At 41.8% G+C, this 19,124-nt stretch overlaps 1 protein-coding gene across 3 annotated transcripts in view; it reads left to right on the forward strand.

The window, feature by feature from the left end:
• Nucleotides 1–18,319: 18,319 nt before the first annotated feature.
• Nucleotides 18,320–19,124, forward strand: part of PPP1R1B (protein phosphatase 1 regulatory inhibitor subunit 1B) — a 92,913-nt gene continuing 92,108 nt past the window's right edge. For 2 of the 3 annotated variants that reach the window (XM_042476201.1, XM_042476200.1), the window contains exon 1: nt 18,320–18,674. In XM_042476201.1, coding sequence (XP_042332135.1) covers nt 18,594–18,674 — 81 coding nt within the window. In that variant the 5' untranslated portion in view covers nt 18,320–18,593. The remainder of the gene's footprint in view (nt 18,675–19,124) is intronic. The other variant, XM_042476198.1, reaches the window with a different exon arrangement.

The following is a 19,124-nucleotide window of genomic DNA, read 5'->3' on the forward strand; positions in this document are numbered from 1 at the left end:
TGCAAACTGAGCAGCCCTCCAGAGATGGTTGGACTGAAACCCCCAGCATCTTCAACCAGCAGAGCTCATGATGAGGAATGATGAAAATTGCAGTCCAACAACACTTGCAGGCTTATATAATTGCCATGCCTGTGTTAGAAAAATGAGAATACAGAGGGCTACCTGTTTCCATATGAAATAATTTGTCCATCTAGCTCAGTGCTGTCTGCTGACAGCAACTCTCTACAGTCACAAAAACTGGGGAGGCAGCCATTGCTGCTGTGTTTAGAATCCTAGGTGTAACCTCATACCTGTAGCATATACCTGGGCCTAGGTATGCCGCTGCCGGAGGCCATACAGCTAATGGTACCTTATTTATTTACAGGTTTATGTATCTATCAACCCACTTTTCTCTTAAATGGGACTCAAAGCAGCTTACAGCATAAATTAAAATATAATCATCAAAAACAATATGGAGTACAAAAATTTAAAAAGCATTTTTATACCATTTTAAATCTATTTTGAAAAATCATACATCCAATTAAAGCACTACTTTTAAGACATTTACCAGTTAAAACAATTAAAATATTTTCCCCCATCCAGAGCAAAGTGTAGAGTACCCAAAGCGACAAAAATAATATCAACAAAAATGACAATAAGATATTCAGTAAGAATTTGTGCATTTCATTACATTCAAAATCTGCTGCTTGACAAATCTATGCCTTGTTGGTCTGCCTAATTGAAGCGCCCATAGGTGTACCCCCTCCATAAGAATTCTGCCCCCAATGAAATTTTCCTTCAGTGCCCAAATTTCTAGCATTGCAGAGGGTGAGGTATTGAAAATCATTCGCTCGTAGAGCTCTTATATTTGTTCCATGCACATTCCCTTGGCAACTTTGCCTGCCCCTTTTCTGGTGGCTGAACTGTGTTTTGAAAGGCTCGAGTGAAGATTTAAGTTACTTCTACATGAGAAATTTGAGGAGAAGAGGAAAAAAAATCATTGGGTGCAGAATTCTTTTGGGAGGCAATGTTCCCATTTTGTTACCCTTTACCTTTCTCCCATAACTGCACCCTTGGCAGGACCAGTTTCACTGCCAAACCTAAAGAAAAACTAATTTCTTCCCAGCTTGGTGGACATCTTGAGACTTAAAATGCACATCTCATGGCCACGTAATGTCTAACTGTTGTATGTTTTTATTCTATCCTTTTCTCTCCCTCCACCATTTCTGCCACTTCACTAACAGAAGAGCTCTGGAGAACTTGAAACCTCTCACACTCTTTTAACAACGTCATGATGATTAGAGATTAGCAGGTAGTCATATTTCTCGCCATGCTGTGAAAAGCTTCACCTACTGCTTTCTGAGCATCAGGAAGCTGCTTTTGACACAAGAACAGGGCACAACATTTTTAGTCACTTGGCAGCATGAAGAAAAACATATTATTTAGTCTTGCAGGTGCAATAATAGCAAAATAGAGAAGATGGTAGTAGCAAATACCAGTGGCGTCACTAGGGTTACCGTCACTGAGTGGTAACTCATGGTGCCACCCTCATTGACCTTCTCCTCCCATTTCACACCATACAGAATCCTTAGTAATGCTTTTTTGCACTAATGTACGTAAATCATAATTCCCACATACTGTACTGCTGAATGCAATGCTAACAGCTATGATGTAAAACAGCTAGCAAAATTAAAAGTATACCTTCAAATTACAATATCATATGCACAACCTAAATGTATTTACATATATATAGTGAAGATCTGGTTAAAAAGTGATTTTAAAAAACATTTTAAAAGAATAAAAAATTAAAATTAATTAAAAAAATAAAATTTGAAATTTTAATTTTAAAAAATTGGGGGCCTCTCCTTTCTCCTCCCACTGAGCTTTACCCCATTCCCACCATCTACTAAAGCATTTTAAAGGGAAGCAGGTGAATGCCACAGCCCATTGCTGCCAAAAGGTAGGTGTTCAAGGAATAGTGGTGTCACCCCCCACTTAGGGTCTCAGCTGATCTGCTCTGCACCTCCCGCTCGCACCTCCCTAGTGATGCCACTGAAAAATACCATGCAACATTTCACAGACAAAAATGTGGACACATATGGTTAAGCAACATCAGAGTGAGGTCAAAATGGCCAAAGATACTAATGAGGAGGACCACACCAGCTAGGTGAGGCAGCCAGAGCCTACTGGAAAGGGCAAGATTTCACCCCATTCTCTCCTTTGAGTTCATTGAGTAGAAGGTACTTTTGCACTCTGAACTCAGTTTGTAGCAACTGAAGTAAGCTTAGGACAAAGGGCAAATATAGGAAGAGGAAAAAGAAACCAAGATATTTTAAAAGCAGCTGAAAAGTGGAACAATAGAGGATTAAATTGGTACTGTGCCTGGCAATTTGGGAGGATCTGATACTGGGTTCATCTAGTATGATTACACTGTTGTGTTTGAAGAAAGAAAACTTGTCCTAACTTCAAAGGAGGACAAGGCACCACAAAATGTAGGGCATTTGAGAAAAATGTAGGGCAATACAAAATAAACACCAAAAACACCCGAATATTGAGAGAGACAACTATTCAATATAAATATAAAATCATGCTTCTTAATGATGCCCAAAATGGAGGACATTTTGAAATTTCTCCTGGACAGAAGGTTGAAATGTAGGACATGCAGGGGAAAACGAGGATGTCTGGTCAACCTAGAGGGGGGTTGTCAGCCAAAATATAGAGGGACTACTAGGTTTAGGGAATGCTGTCAGAATTATTCATGGAAAAGTAAAGTTAAGATTGCAGCAGCTGGATGTTTTCCATTTTTTCCAGAGATAAGGAGCAGCAAAATGATAAAACATCATCATCATCTTAAAAAATAAAATCTGTGATTTGGAATCCTCTCTGACTTGCCCACATTCTTCTAAAAATACAGGAAGGAAAACAGATAGATTTACACCCCCACACACAAACTTCTTTTTTGTCAGATTTCCAGGTACAAAGAAGACAGGATTGAGCTGCTGCTGGCTGCCCATTCTGTCAGGATAAATATTTTTCTTCTTCCTTCTCAAACTGCTGGAAGCCAGCCACAGAGGCGGCTGAGTTGCCTTGAAATTCCCAGAGTTTTCAGCTGCTGAGGATCGTGATAGTGCTGCTTTCTGAGCCAGGCTAAATGTTCTATAATGAGCTCTATTTGCCAAATTACTGGATTTTCTCACTGATCTACACACGCTCCTTAGAAAGAAATAGAAACCTCTGGAGCCATCAGAACCAGGCTTATTTCCTAAAACAAAATAAATCCTTCCGTGTATGCACACTTGGATATAAGACACCTAAGGATGGGACCATGGGGTAGGAAATGGATCTATCTTCCTAATGTTCTCTTGTTCATCTTCTTCAGCATCAGTGACAGTGACAGAATGATGGCCAGCACTGCAAGGATGTAGCTATATAGAGGATGAAAGCATTGTGCCTCCAAAAGAATTGTATTAAATTTTACTCCAGTCCTCATACAGTATTTCTGTTACTGCAACGAGTGAGACAATAAGAATCATTCAAACCAACAACATTTCTATTTGCTGTGTTCCCATCCCCTCAGTAAATCTTCCTGCGCCTTTCATTTTCTCTGAATGTCTAAATGGCATTTCAAAATGCTCTATCGAAATTTTAAATTGACATGGGAACCAAAGGAAAATTTGATGGGGAGAACAGGATTCTTATTCTGGGGAGAATGTCTTCCTTTTGCCCGCCACTCCCAGCTACACTATTCCAAACTCATAGCCCCAGTAAAACGTCTGCTGAGAAAATATCATTGGTAGATTTTGCACAGAGCTCAGAAGAGTTAGTGGACTACAGTTTTCAGAATCTTTCAGGCAATTCTGGGAATTGTAGCCCAAAACATAACTTTTCTGACATCTAGTTTTACCCATATTGATGGCCTGCAAGTTATACACAGGAGCAGCAAAAGATGTTCTTCATGATTCTAGATATGCCAGAGACAAGAAAGTTACTAGAAAGGGGTTAATGTGTTCAGTTAATAACGAAATAGCTTAAAAGTCTAATTGGACTATAATAGCAGGGGGGAAATATAATGTTAAGTTGCCATTTAAAATTAAGGTAAATGCTGGCACTTAAAACCTTTTCCGAATGAAGTTAAAAAAATACCAACCATAATTTTACACCTCCCTGTTTTGAGCTGTGGAAAGAAGGAAACTGATGCATGATTTTGGAAAATAACATTTCTCAGCAACTCCCCAAAAGCCTTTCTGTTGCTTTCCCTTTCTCTCTTTCTTATAATCCCATCTCCTTAGTCCTCACTCTCCCTTTAGTTTGATTCTCCTGTGGATGGATCCCAGTTAACATCCCAGTCTTCACTTTTCAGAAAATTCAGTTTTCTGGAACAGATAAGAAGCATCTTGGTGCAGAACACATGAGGACCCTCAAATGCAAAGACCCTTGAATGTTCCCCTTCAAAAATGCCTTTCCAATCTGTTGGTTCAAAATCTTTTCATGTTAGAATTAAGTACACTGTCATACTCTGATCATGAGCTTAAAGAAATGGTATGGATCTTATGACCTAAATATTGTAATTCCCCAACCCTGAGGGCTAACAAAAAGTAGTTTTGCAAAAATACAAGAGGGCTAGGCTTTGCATAAAGATCCAAATGCTAGATGTAGAAAGTGTTGGTTCCCTAGCATTGTCTCCCATTAATTAATGAATAATGCAATTCTGGAACCAAGTTTATGTTGCAATTCCAACTTGAGTCAAAAAATAAATGTTAGTGTTTCCCTTATGTTAAAACATTTCCAGTGCTAATTTAAATTGATTTTAACTAGTGAGATTATAGGCTCATGCTGGGAACGGAAGTGAGTGGCATTTTCCAACAGTTATGAGGAGTACCATACTAAGTGGTGAGAACATTCAAGGTTAGTACACTACTGAATTTAGTTCCCTTTGCACAGAAAACTTCTGGCATCTTTGTAAAGTCTGCCTCTTTTACAAACATACAAGCATAGTGCAGTGGAAGCAAACCAGCTCTGCTTGGGCAAACAGGAAATATTCTTCATTACATCAGACTAAATACAGAGCTGAGGAATGAGGAGGAGGAAGAGGAGGAATGCATCAGCAAAAAGACAGGAAAAGTGGGCACAGATTTAGATTTTTATATTTATGAATATTTAAATTTAGAAATTAACTGAACAATTAAAATGGAAATAGAATACACCTCACAATAGTAGACTATGGCCGAAAACAGACGGTTAACGCTGGCCCTCTGAGCGCTGGCTTGAGGCTGCAGCAACCGCACACCACACTCCCAACCCAGCATTTTCCTGGTGCAAAAAGAATCAGCAGAAAGCAGCTCTTCTTTGCACTGGGAAAAAGGTGCCTTTGCCACTGTGGTGGCAATTTTTCTGGGCTTCAGCAGTGTGCAGCATCTAAATGTGGTTGCTCAGGGTGGTTTCACAGCATGTTCCCAGCATCTGGGAACTGGGAAGCCAGCTCTTTTTGCTGGTCTGTACTGGCGGTATGTGAGAAAGACTATGACTGACCATATGACTTGTTTGCCTGCTGGACAAGTGTCCAGGCACTTGCTGTTGGGAATGACCAACTTCAAGCTCCCTGATCTCCCTTTTTAAGGTTCTTGGGGTTTACACTGGAACCAGGTTGATTAGCCCTTCCAACAGAGGAGAACTTCAAATAAACTTCCAATAGAGGAGAACTTCAAATCTGATACTAAATGTTGTTTGTTAATTGTTGTTGTCCCATGCCTCGATTCATGGGACAAGGCAGGTAAGAAATAATAACTTTTATGATTATGATTATTATATAGGCTCCTCCACAAAATAAGCCACATGGCCACCCTGTCTATAACTTTTCTCCTGGTCCAAACTGTTTCTCTCTTCCCCTTTCTTCCCAAGATAGAATTCTCTCTCTCTCTCTCTCTCTCTCTCTCACACACACACACACACGCACACACATTTTTGCCTCTTACTCCTGCAGAAACTGACCAGAATTTGTGGTGATTTACACTGGCCTAACGCTCTGTTGCACCAGTGTAAGTCACCCTTTGGAATATTGTGTAGAGGAAAAAGGAAAGAAAAGAAAGTTGTTTCTAACTCTGCACCACGAGAGAAAGATGTCCTGATGGCAGGGCAGATTTGTCTCTTGATAGTGATGAGTTTCTTTCCTGTCTCCCTCCATTGCCATGTCACCCAGGCCTCTGTACATCACTGGCACCACCCTTGCCAGTGTAGTTATGTCTGCCAAGAGGATCACATCTACCACCTGCAAGCATTAAAAACACAATCTTTTGACAACTCACTCACCATTAATTCAAATACCTACCTACCTACCTACCTACCTACCTACCTCAAGATGGTAAAATTCATATCGATAACAACAGTAGATTTCTAACACAATGAAAGTGTCCCAGCCATTCAGGATACATTATTCTAATGAATTTCTGTCTTATTTTTCTTCCTAGCCAGGTTACACAACTTAATAATTATCTCAACATTTCTCAAAGCAACCCAGTAAGATAACCTACTGATATTCCCATTCTAATGAACATGTATGGGGCGGAAGTAATTCTGATGCTGAGAGGTACTGTCTTGCTTAAGAAGGCCATCCAGTGAATTGTGGTTGTGAGGAAATTTGAACTGAGCATGTCCTGGTCCAAATTCTTACCCACTTTGGCCAGCGAGGGGTGGGGAAAGGCATGTTTCCTACTTCACAGAGGACTGCACTCTATTTGAAGAGTTGTCTGGTCCAAGTCCAGTTAAAAGATAGACAGCAATAAAAGGCAAAAGAATGTGTCTTGCAAGTGATCTATTAGAAGTTAGCACCTGGACTGCAGACTGAGCAGGTACATACATTGCTTAGTCACAGTATTTCCCCAATGAGTGAAATGCATGACTGGAAAAAACACAGTAATTCTAATTATTATTGCTCAGAATCACAGCAGCATTTACATCCTACTATGTTTCCATATTGGCTCCTCCACCACCACCTTCTTTCCTGGTGGAAATATATGTTTCATTTTGTCAGGTTTTTTTTTAAAATGTACACATTTTTATCTGCACTATTTTAAAACATACACTTTTGTTTGCATTCTTTTCTCCTGACAAAAGCATGCTGTCCACATTTTTCAAACATGTATGCATAGCTCTCTGCTATTTTGCCCTCCCTTGCCCCTTACAGCCTGAAACAAATTTTCCTCTAGAATGACCATCCATCTTGCCCTTAGTGCCTGCCAAGTAGTATTGCCAAGGCAACATGATACTGCCCCACCATGCTTCATTAGGGGAATGGTGTTCTTAGGCCAATGAAAGTTGTTTGACTTTGTTCTGCATGTAGTGTTTAATGGCAGGCCAAACATTTTAGATGGTCCCATGAGACCAGGAAACCTTTGTCCACATACTCATCGTGCCCCCAATATAGCCTCTTTGCGCACTCCAAATGGGCTTTGTTATGGATTTGCTTCAGCAATGACTTTACACTTGCTACTATTCCTTAAAGCCCAGCTTGGGGAACATCCATTCGATTGTTGACCCATCTCAACTGCAGATCTCTCAAACTCCTTCAGATTTCTCATTGGCATCTTGTTTGGTTCTCTAATTCCCACTTTACTCAGCAATGTACAGATAATTAATATCAATTAATATTCTTTTTCAATTTCATTTTCTTAAAGCCACAAGGGCAGTGACAAAACGTGTCTTCTTGAAAAATATATCCAAAACATTCAGCAAGAGTGTGATCTGACCAACATGTGCCCCAAACTGATTAGATTTCTCAAGCATTGTATCAGTGAAGTGGTGGGAGCAGTTTGACCCAGCTTTCATTTCCTTTGGAGGAGAACACAATGGAGACTTACAGCATTGTAAGATGTGCTTTATTTTACAAATATATAAGTAGAGCAAAAGTGGAGATGAGCAGCAGGCACTGCAACCACCAGTGCTTAACCAAACAATACATCCACTGTCTTATATCAGGAAACCAGAGAGGAGCTTTATGTTTCTAACCCAAGGCTGGCTTAATATATTTTGCTGTTTGAATCTTAACAACAAGAGGCAGCCTTGTCACCCGCCACACACTCTCAAAGAGATGTGCATAGTACCAAAACCCATATTTGTGTGGGTGTATGTGTGTCTCAAACCCCTTCTTCTTCTGCCTGGCAATAAAAACAAACAAACAAATAAAATAAAATATTTTTTTTAAATGTCATATTTAATTAACAGTTTGTTGCCCCTTCATGACACTCTAAATCTGGTGCCTGTGTCCCCTACCTAATGACAGGGCTGGCTTGCTACAGTTTGCACAATTTAATTGATACATTGCTACAACTTGGAAAGATGCTCCATGTGGTCTATATATTTAATTCTTCCTTCCATCCCAGTTATTATGGTGGTCATGGCTCACTCTCTTCTCTGCATCACCTTTCTGATTTAGAAGCAAGTAAGCTAGATTAAATCCAGACTTTAGGGTGAGCACAGTTATGCCTGATGGAGTTTGGAAGTTCTTGGCATCCATAGATTTTGTGGGTTTTTCAGATTATGTGGCCATGTTCTAGAAGAGTTTATTCCTGATGTTTCGTCAGCATCTGTGGCTGGCATCTTCAGAGAATGCTTTGGCATTGTTTTCCTTTACTTCATATTTTAAATCCTTTGTTACATGCTCCTATGTTTTACCCTCAATTTATCCATGCCCTTGACTTATACATGAAGTCAATTTATAGTCAAGTATGTACGGTAGTTGTATCGTTTTCTTCTTTCTTTCTTTCTTTCTTTCTTTTTTTCTTTCTTTCTTTCTCCTCCCCCCCTAGGTTCTTTATCTTTGGTTGTATGTTATTTTGAAAGCAATTAGATTGCTTGTGTTCAAAATTGATAAAAATTAATCTCAAAAAAATGGCAAAGATGTATGTTATTTTACTTCCATCATTCCAGGCAGTGCTGTTGTTCTGACTTCCCAGATTCTCTGGCCAGCAGCAGGTGGTTGCTGCCACCTCCCTGTTGGATCATGACCAATTCCCGCTGCTTATTTTCATCCTTCAGGGACCTCCTGAATAAATATGCAGGCCAAAGAGGGAATGGATGTGGCTGTTGACTAGAGGGGCCACCCAGATTACACTGGAGCTGGCAAGCTGGCTAAACTTGTTTTATGGAAGTGTCTTCTGGAGCCAATACTCTTTGCTCTGCACATCTTAGTTGCTAGAAGTTAGTCAACATACGGCAGGGCTTTAAGAGTCTGCCTGCTTGCAAGGCATTCTTAGGGACACATACTGATTAAGGAGAACTTTGCAGAATTTAGGAATGTGACATTTGGACCACACTTCCCAAAATTCTCCAGACAGCCAGTACATAAACTTGTCTGTGGATTCTGGGAGTTGTAGTCAAATGTCACATTCCAGTGCTTATCAGTAATAATAATGATAATTATTTTTATCCCACCTCTCCCGTAGGATCAAGGCAGTTTACAGCAACGTTCTGTGGGTTTTCCAATATGCGGGTTGGGAGAGTCCGGAACACATCCCCTGCATATACAAAGGGCCCACTGTATAAGGAGATCCAGGACCATATTTGGGGATCTGGGAGGTTCTGCATAGTGAGGTGCAAGAGCATGTAGCCAAGGATAAATTGATCAAGATTGGAATCTGCATAATCACATCACTGATGAGTGCGATTTTGGAAGATAAACTTTGTGTTTACAAGTGAACAGAAATCCAAGAATCCCTCCACCTGGGAGCTATATTCTTTTGTACAGGGACATTTGCATTGGAGCTTATCTCACAGCTCCCTGGAACACTCCCAGCATAGAATGAAAGGGGGTAGGATTGGAATAGAATGGGGCCTATCACCCATTTTATTGCACACTGGAATGCTGCCAACACCGCCAGAAGTTCCCATTCTGTTCCCGATCCATCCCAGAGGAGGAGATTTTCAGGAACTGTTCAGAAGTGTTCCTGAACATTGCCTCCTCTGGAACAGATCAAGAATGGAATGGGAACTTCTGTCAGTCTCAGAGGCTTTCCGACATGCAATAAAATGGGTGATAGCCCCCATTATGTTCCCATCCCACCCCTTTCGTTCCATGCCAGGAGCAGCCCAGTAGACTATGTGATAAACTCCATTCATTGTCCGACCATTCCCAACTTCCCTTCCCATTCTCCTCTCCAGGACAATCCACCCTAATCCCAAATTCTGCCCCAAGATAGGTTTTGCCATATAAATATGCCTGCTTGAGCACCACCAATTTGGGCTTGCTTGAGGTCAGACAACCTGTTTGCCTATATCTGGCTCAACTGCTTAGCTTGCTGACCACACCACGATCCTCAGACAGCTTGCTGAGCCACTTCCATTTCACAGTGTCCCCCACTTGGATCCCCACTTCTGGAATTGATAAAATATTGCCCTCTGTACCCCCTCAAGTCACTGTCTACTACCACCTTCTATATGGTTAGTTCTTGGATGTGTGTGTGAGAAAATGTCTTTAGGTGAACGGTGACTTCCTTCCAATTAATAAATACAGTAAAACTAATTTGGATCTTGCACTCTGTAGTTCTGCTTTTCAGAATCAGTATATCCAGCATAGAGTTGCCTGCACACTCTCACTGGTTTCAATTGAGGTAATAATGTAAAATTGAATATTAATTGTGGGTGCCTCCTGGGATGTTTCTATTTCGGTAACAACAGGGACAAAGCTAAACACTTTCTGATTTTTCTAATTCAGAGGAGGGTGACCAAAATGGTGAAAGGTCTGGAAACCATGCCCTAGTAGCTTAGGGAGCTAGGTCTGTTTAGCCTAGAGAAGAGAAGGTTAAAGTGTGACATGATAGCCATGTTTAAATATTTGAAGGGATGTCATACTGAGGATGGAGCCAGCTTGTTTTCTGCTGCTCCAGAGACTAGGACATGGAGCAATGAATGGAAACTACAGGAAAAGAGATTCCACCTCAACTTTAGGAAAAAACTTCCTAATGGTAAGAGCTGTTCAACAGTAGAACATGCTGCCTCAGAGAGAGGTGATATCTCCTTCTTTGGAGATTCTTAAACAGGGGCTGGCTAACCATCTGTTGGGGATGCTTTATGTCTTCCAGCATGTTTGAACTGGATGGCCCTTGTGGCCTCTTCCAACTCTGTGATTGTATTATCTGGATGTGCCCTCAGTCTCAAAGATGCTACTGTATTCCTTTATATCTCACTATGCTACAACAGAATAACACAGCTACAGGTTAGGGTAATAATAATAACAACAGCAACAAGTACAGATCCTGCTTGCAAAAGAACGTGGAACTGAAATTCAGTGTCTAGGAGTGTAATGCGAAGCAATTTGCAAAGGGAGGACACAAAAGTAAGGAAAGAGGGACCAAGGGAGGGTGTTTGACTAAAGAAAGAGCTATGTGCAGGGGTAACTCAGTGGCTCTGCTGTCTGGTGAATCTGTTTTGGGTTTGAGGCTGCATCTGCACTTGAGAAATAACCCAGATTGACACCACATTAACTGCCATGGCTCAATGCTATGGAATTCTGGGAATTGTCATTTTTTGTGGCACCAGAGCTCTCTGATAGAAAAGGCTAAATGTCTAACAGTTCCCAGAATTCCATAGCTTTGAGCCATGGCAGTTAAAGTGGTATCGAAATGGATTATTTCTCCAGTGCAGCTGGATCCATAGGCCCAAAACAGTGGCTTCCACCTACTTTGGGGGCATGGTGTTTATATAACACATGCCCCCAGAGCAGTCAGAAGCTGCTCCAAGGCCACCAGAGGCAGTCCAAAGCTGCCAGAGAAAGGAATGGAGGAAAAAAATGCTCCAACCAATGGCTAGCTTTGGGACCACTGCAGCAGCTCACTTTGAGAATGGACCGTGCAGGTGCTGAGGTCTCCGGCCGATCGTGGGTGGCCACTCCTTTATGCCCATCTGTCTAATTTTTAAAGAAGCTATCCAAAGGATAGGACCCTATCCCCAAGGATCCAACATCAAACAGCCTCAAGAACCTCCTTAAAAAAGCATCAAGAATGCATCAAGAAGCATCAAGAATATATAAAGTTCAAACTAAAACCCAAAGTAGATTCACCACCCTGCTTGAACTTGTTGGGAGTTATCAGCTGCCACCAGGTATGTATTCTGATTCAGCAATCATGGTAAACAAACACAACATTTGATATGAAGCAGCATCCCAACAATCTAAGTTTTACAAGGTTATAAAAATCATGTTTTTAGTCTAGATCTAAGGTTACTTACTGATCAACTTTTTGTCTGTTCTAACATTTGATTTTATTGGCCATGATGTGTGTGTGGGGGGGGGGGGGGTGCTGTGCTATGCATTTTATTCTGTGCACTGAAATGTGCTATAGGACAGTAAAATGGGTAAATTATAGCAGCTGAAACGTCTGACTCTAAATCTTGCATTACAATTTATTTTATATTTCTCCTCCCACACTGCAAAATGTGTGCAGGGGTCTAGCGGATGTTTGAACTTCAGGCAGAAACTGTATATATCAAGTTTTGTTGTGAAAGCAGAGAGGCACAATGTTCCAGGAAGATTAACACTTTAATGGGGGCTGTCTTTGGAAGACTATAGTGTCAGGCTGGTTTTTGAAAAGGAAATGGAGAACTGTCCTCTGAGCAGTCACACAGACATTCATATCTGCTATTGCAACACAAAGCAAATTTGCAGTACAGTTGGCAGCTGCATTGCATTCAACGGGACTTCCTCCTCGGTTATTGAGGTGCAATGAAGAGGAAAGAGAGGCAGTAAAAATACAAGTTCTCACACTAGCAAGCACACAGGATACACCTAGAAAATGCTCAAAATTATATTAAAATAATAGCATTGTTAGATTCCAGGCAGCATTGAGGAAGAACCTCTTCCAGACTTGCTTCTGTACAGGGGTCCAGGGGACAAAGCCCAAATGAATAGGATGAGACTTCAGGAGACAAAGCTCAGTTCAAGTAAATAGGATGAGACTTCAACAGTCTATATCCTTTGTGCACACCAACGTGACTGATGCTAATACCCAGAGCAAGATCTTAACATAAAAACAGGACTGTGTGAGTGAAAATTAGTCCTTTGAAGAACTTGGTCTCAAGACATTTAGGGCTTAAAAGGTGAAGCCCAGCAATTTTGAATTGGCTCAGTATTGTTTATAAGACTACAGCCTTAATTGCTTCTTCTCGGTGGTTGCATCTGTGTTTTATTTTCTTCCTTTTTTTCACCCTGGATCCAACTGTGGGACAATCGTGTGTGTGTTTGCTTCAATGCTTGTGAGAACATTAACTCTGGCAATCTTGGCCTGTGACCAAAGCAAGTCTCTTAAGCATACACTAACCAGCACAAAGTGACACCAGGCCACCACTCCAGCTATTCATTGGGAACAAGCCCAAACTCACCTTGCACACTCTCCACGACATTTCATGGTGAATTGGGGCGGTGGGGGAGTGCTATATTTGCAGTTGTTTCCCTCCTTGCCAAAGGCAACAGCCACCTTTCCACTCTTTCTCCAAAGCACCCAGAAGAGGAAAGCCTGCAATGAGAAAATCATGTGATGATCAAATACACACCGGCTTGAGGCTACTGTTGTGAGTGGGGCCATTGCTTCTTTTTCTCTAGTGTTTTACCAGGGCCCATTCACATTACAAAAAATCTGTTCTGAAAAACCGTTCATCACGTGAGTCCTACTCACCCCGAATCTCAACACAAGCGAATCCGGGGCTTGCACACCCGTTCCGTGTTTAAATGGCCCCTAGCGCGGGGTCTTTGAAATCGGCGCAAAATACCGTTTCTTTTAAAAAAAAAACCGGGTCCTGGGATAATGAGAACTTGGCCTCGTCACATCGTGCAAATTGGGGGAGGGATTTAGGTCAGAGGGTGGGCAAAGGGCAAGGCATTTCCTCCCCTCATCGGAGGGGGGGGAGGGGGGGGGAGGAGGAAAGAGCCCTGGGAAGAAGGGAGCAAGGGAATCGGAAGGCCATTCTTTAGGAGCCTCTTTCCCTGCATCCCCGCCCAAAGCCCTTCTGTTCGCTGGGCATTCCTTCCCTTGCAGAAGGAAAAAATCAGGTCATGAATGGCGTCATGTCAGGCAACCCCCCCCCCCCCTTTTCAAATCAAACAATTTTTTTTGAGCGCACATTGGCCTTGTTTATATTCCATAATGTCTGTTTCATTTTTAACAATTTTTTTTGCGCGAAAACATGCGATATGGTTTATATCCAGCGGCCGATGGAGCTAGGCTTGCACTTGAGATATCCTTGGATCTCCTTGCTTTCTGCAGAGGGAGAAGCACAATGTTTGCAAACCATCAATGTTACATTTTTTTAACAATTTTTTGAGCAAAATTTGCGAATGATTTTGTCTTCTTGAGCAGATTACAGCACGGGAGCACAGGGAAAGCTAATGTTGCTTTTAAAAAGCATAAACAAAAAAGCATGGCAATCCATCCTTTGCCTGGGACAGAGGGCCGATCTGACCCAAAAGCCACAGGTTTATTAAAAAAGGGAGAGAGAGAGAGGCATCTCTCTCCCTTGCTCAGCCGCTGAAACCCCTGTGCCGGCTATTTAAAAAGGTCGGAGGACACTTCCCCCGATGCCCTGCAAAAAAAGTCACCATGGACGATCGCTGATTGCAGCTGGCCACCTCTCCCGCCGACTACAGAGCCTTCGATTTCTGTCAAAATGCCATTTGATTTCAATTTGGGTTTTTTTTTTTAAAGTGGGCACTTGCTAACGGAGCCGATCGGTGGAGGGGCATCCGGATCATCCCAGTTCCCTCCATGTCTTTTTAGGCCAGTATGAATGGGGCCCAGGTTAACATGGGACCCGGCTACATCCTGCTTCTCAGACAACAAGAATTGCCAGAGCTCCAGCTATAGACTGAGAAAGCCTCAAGATCAAGATTCAGGCCCAAGAAGAATTAAAATCAGATGAGAAGGTGGAAAATCCACGACTAAATTTCCCATGTTTATTTCCCTTTGCTCGATAATAACGGCCTAAATACCCTAAAGGCACTCTAGAACCCATCTGCTATTAGAACAACCTAAGCAAGGTCCGCTCTGGTTAGTACTGGGATACCACCACAAATACCATGTTTTGTGGCTGTATTGCAGAGGAAGGAAGGAACTGGCCAAAAACACTGTTTGCTGGGATTCTGGGGAGCTGACACACTTAAAAAAATCCCTCAAAGAACACAGGTTTGGGGGGACACTGTCGTTTAACAAATGTAAGCTAATTGAAGTCAACGGCTTTCAAGCTTGGTACCCATGGTTTTTTTGTCAGTTTTTTCGGGCTATGATGCCATGTGTAGAAAAAATTATTCTGAGTTTCACCAGCATTCTGTGGCTGGCATTTCCTCGAAGATGCCCATCACAGTGATGGCGAAAAATCATCAGGAAATAAAACCTCTTTTTCTCGAAACATGGCCTTCATAGCCCAAAAAAACCTATGTAAGCTAATGCCCCCAACATGGTGGTACTCATTTTAGCAACAGCGGAAAGAGCCAGACTGAGACCGGCGGGATTGAACTCACATCTTGTGCTTTGTGAGGGCCTGAGATACAGACATTTCAACCATTGCACCAATCGGGACCCATTGCTGCTTCCCTGAGGAAAGTGGGTATCTGATCTCTAACCTAAAAGTTGGGGGGACAGGCAAGAGGGGCAGGGGGCAGGCGACCAGGGAGGAGAGGAAAAGTCTAGTCTGATGGCTGAGGAGCCCTTGTCAAACACGCTTGCTCCATCTAAAAGAGTTCAGGAGACAGGAATCTACTGGAAAAGCTTAATCTATATATGGTGACCAGCTGTGCTTATTTTCTAGCTGAGAAACCATTTAACAACTTAAATGACGGTGGCGATAGGATGACTCTACGCCACAAAGGAAAGGGTCGAAAGCATCGTAAGAAAAGTATTCGGCTATTTTCAAATCAAGAATGAATGAAGATTATGTTTTATTGTGTAAGGTTACTAGTTTCAGGGGTTTTTTTTTTAAAAATCATGAAGAATGTTGTTATTTTGGTAAGGTTCGTATCATGTACTAGAAAACAATTAGTACTATAAATGCTATTATATGTGTTTTATATGTTATAAATTATCTATATCTATATCTATATGGGAGACATGATCTCTTTCCTGAATGGCCACCTTCATTTTTTAATCATATTTTTATTGATTTCCACATCTAGAACATAACAGTGCAATATAATTCTATGAGTTATATAATAACAAGCTAAATTCATATCTAAAATAAATATGTACATATCTCTCGTTCAGTTTAGCATAATATTTCAAATTGCTTCCTAACTTCATTCCAATTCTCTATAACTATGATATTAAGATAAAGTTGCTAATAAAAATACAGAAGCGTCTCTGTGATCATCGTTACATAAAGTCTTTAACTGATCTGTTTTTGGTCGTTATTATTTCTTTCATATAGAACCATTTACATTATCCATAAGATTCACTCAAGGATAAATCCTGTATAACTTTCTCTTAGTTTTTTGTGGGTTTTTTGGGCTATGTGGCCATGTTCTAGAAGAGTTTATTCCTGACGTTTCGCCAGCATCTGTGACTGGCATCTGAAGAACATGGCCACATAGCCCGAAAAAGATGCCAGCCACAGATGCTGGCGAAAGGTCAGGGATAAACTCTTCTAGAACATGGCCACATAGCCCGAAAAACCCACAAATAACTATGGATGTGGGCCATGAAAGCCTTTGACTTCACATTCCTTTCTCTTCTTTCAAATTTTTTTCGAAAAGGATCCCAATTTTTATAGAAACTCTCCAGCTGTTTCTTTTGAATTACAGGAGTTCATCTCTCCATTTCCAGAAGATCATATATTTTTCAATAACCAAGAGCCTCATTCCTACTTGCAAATAAATCAGTTTGCAATTCAAATCAATGGTTCGGTTCGACAGCGGAGTGTGGCTCACGCTACATTTGCCCCAACTGAATTTTTTTCCTTGCAAAATAACCCACTTCTGGTTCACACTCACAAATGAATCGATTCAAAATGGACCAACTCCAGCCGGCTGAAGGGCCGATTTAAATCGATTCCAACCTCATCTGGTTCACATTTGCATGGAATTGATGTATCCCAAAAAGATGTGGGGGGAAAAATCAGTGTCAAAAAGATGCGGGTTAATGTTCTCACAACCCTTATTTGTGCAATATAATAATTAGTCTTATAGGAGACACAGGGTTTGTGTTTGTTTTCACTTGCTGTCTCATCCTGATCGAAGCAAACCGGCTCCAATGAGAAAAAGCATAAGAATACAAAAATGGAAAGGGAAAGCAAAAATATAGAAATGATCGCTAATAAGTTAACGTTCTCGCTTTAGATTTGGATAGAAAGGACCAAGTTAAAGGACACGCTTAGACTTAACGGAGAAACAACTTAACAAAGGCGCTAAGTCAGGAAAAAATTAAATATCAAACTAAAAGAGGTACAATATAAGTGTCTTTTTGCCTTCAAAGATACATCTAAACGAACATTAGGAAGTTGTTTTAGTTGGTATGTATGTAGAATGCTTGTTTAATTAGAATGACTGTTATAAGTAACTTGATAATTTCTATTGTCATGCTACGATAATGGTATTGCTGTAATTTTTTAATATTTATTAAGGGAAAACTCAATAAAATATGAATAAATAAATAAAAGATGTGGGTTAAATTAGTCTAGCGCGTGGGGACCCCCCCCCCGATTCGGTTCAAGTGTTAACTTGGGGTCAATCGAACTGGTTCAAACCCATTTGCGACCCCGTTTAAAAGGGAGCGGGAATCACGTCAGAGTTTAGTCTTTCATGACTTTTTCCAAAGAGAGGCATAGAATGGTCTGGATACACTTATCATATAATACAAAGCTTTCCATCTTTCTAAGGAGTTTATCACACGGGAGGAATTTCTCTGAATTTCGAATGGATAGAAAGTGGGGCCAGAACGCATTCACGTGAATTCGCTCATTCAGCTAATTTACGTGAATGCGAATTGCGTTCGAACTGACTCCCCATTGCCCGAAAATAGCTTGTCGTTGCCCGAAATTGCGTGTGGTAGTCTATCATGCAATAATGTTAAAACCCATGATTGCATTCGGATTGCCATTGGATTATACTTCCAATTTGCCTTGTCTGATAAACTCCCATCTTTCCTTTCCAGTTGTTCATCTGTCATGTTTAGCAGATAAGCATCTGGGGGTCTGCCCTAACTGAATGGCCACCTTCTCCTGGGCACCCACCTGGGCAGAGGGCAGAACCTGGGTGCTTTTCTTTACCAACATACCTGGGGGGGGGAGGATTAAATAATCCAGATTGGGGCTGGGAAGAGGCCAAGTGTCCCTCCCCTCCCTCTCCCCTCCCTCGCCTCCTCCTCTCCATCTCTGCTGCTGCTGCCTCCCCAAAGCAGGCTGGCAGCAGGAATGAGCCAGGCGCTTAGCAGAGGAGCAGCAGAGCAGACACACTTGCCTTTTTGCCAAGAGGGAAGTGGGCACCACCGGGCAGAGCCTCCCAAGCTAAGCTTTGCCAAAGAAGGACTGATCTCCCTTCCTAAAGAGCCAAACAGCTGGGAAACGACCCAGGAGAGAGAGAGAGACTGAGAAAAGGATCAGCCTAGAAGAGTTTTCTCCCCTGGAGGGGGGCACTTCCCTTGCCTGCGATGGATCCCAAGGAGAGGAAGAAGATCCAGTTTTCCGTCCCTGCTCCTCCCAGCCAGCTGGATCCCCGAGCCGTGGAAATGGTGAGGCGGGTCCTGGGTGCGAATCCTGGGAGAGTGGGTGCATCTACCTGCCGCTTGACACTGCTTTTTTACTGCCCTGGCTCCCATCCCACAGCATCTGGGATTTGTAGTTTGGGGAGGCACCGTCAGCCCCCACTTTGGCAGAGGAGGCTACAAATCCCAAAGTCCCCTAGGACGGAGCTCCAGTGCTCCACAACAAACTCCAACTCCCAGGATTCCATAGCCTTGAGCCAGAACAGTTAAAGCAGTGCCAAACCGGGTTATCTCTCCAGTGTGGATGCAGCCTAAGTTGGGTCTAAGGGAGGAGGACCATGTCTGAATCCAACCCACAACATAGAAGTCAAATCTGATGGTAATTGTCAGCAGGATTGATTTCCAAACCATTGGGTTAAGCATCGATATCTATCTATCTATCTATCTATCTATCTATCTATCTATCTATCTATCTAT

The sequence above is a fragment of the Sceloporus undulatus genome, chromosome 6 (genome assembly GCF_019175285.1).
Source record: "Sceloporus undulatus isolate JIND9_A2432 ecotype Alabama chromosome 6, SceUnd_v1.1, whole genome shotgun sequence".
Lineage (NCBI taxonomy): Eukaryota > Metazoa > Chordata > Lepidosauria > Squamata > Phrynosomatidae > Sceloporus > Sceloporus undulatus.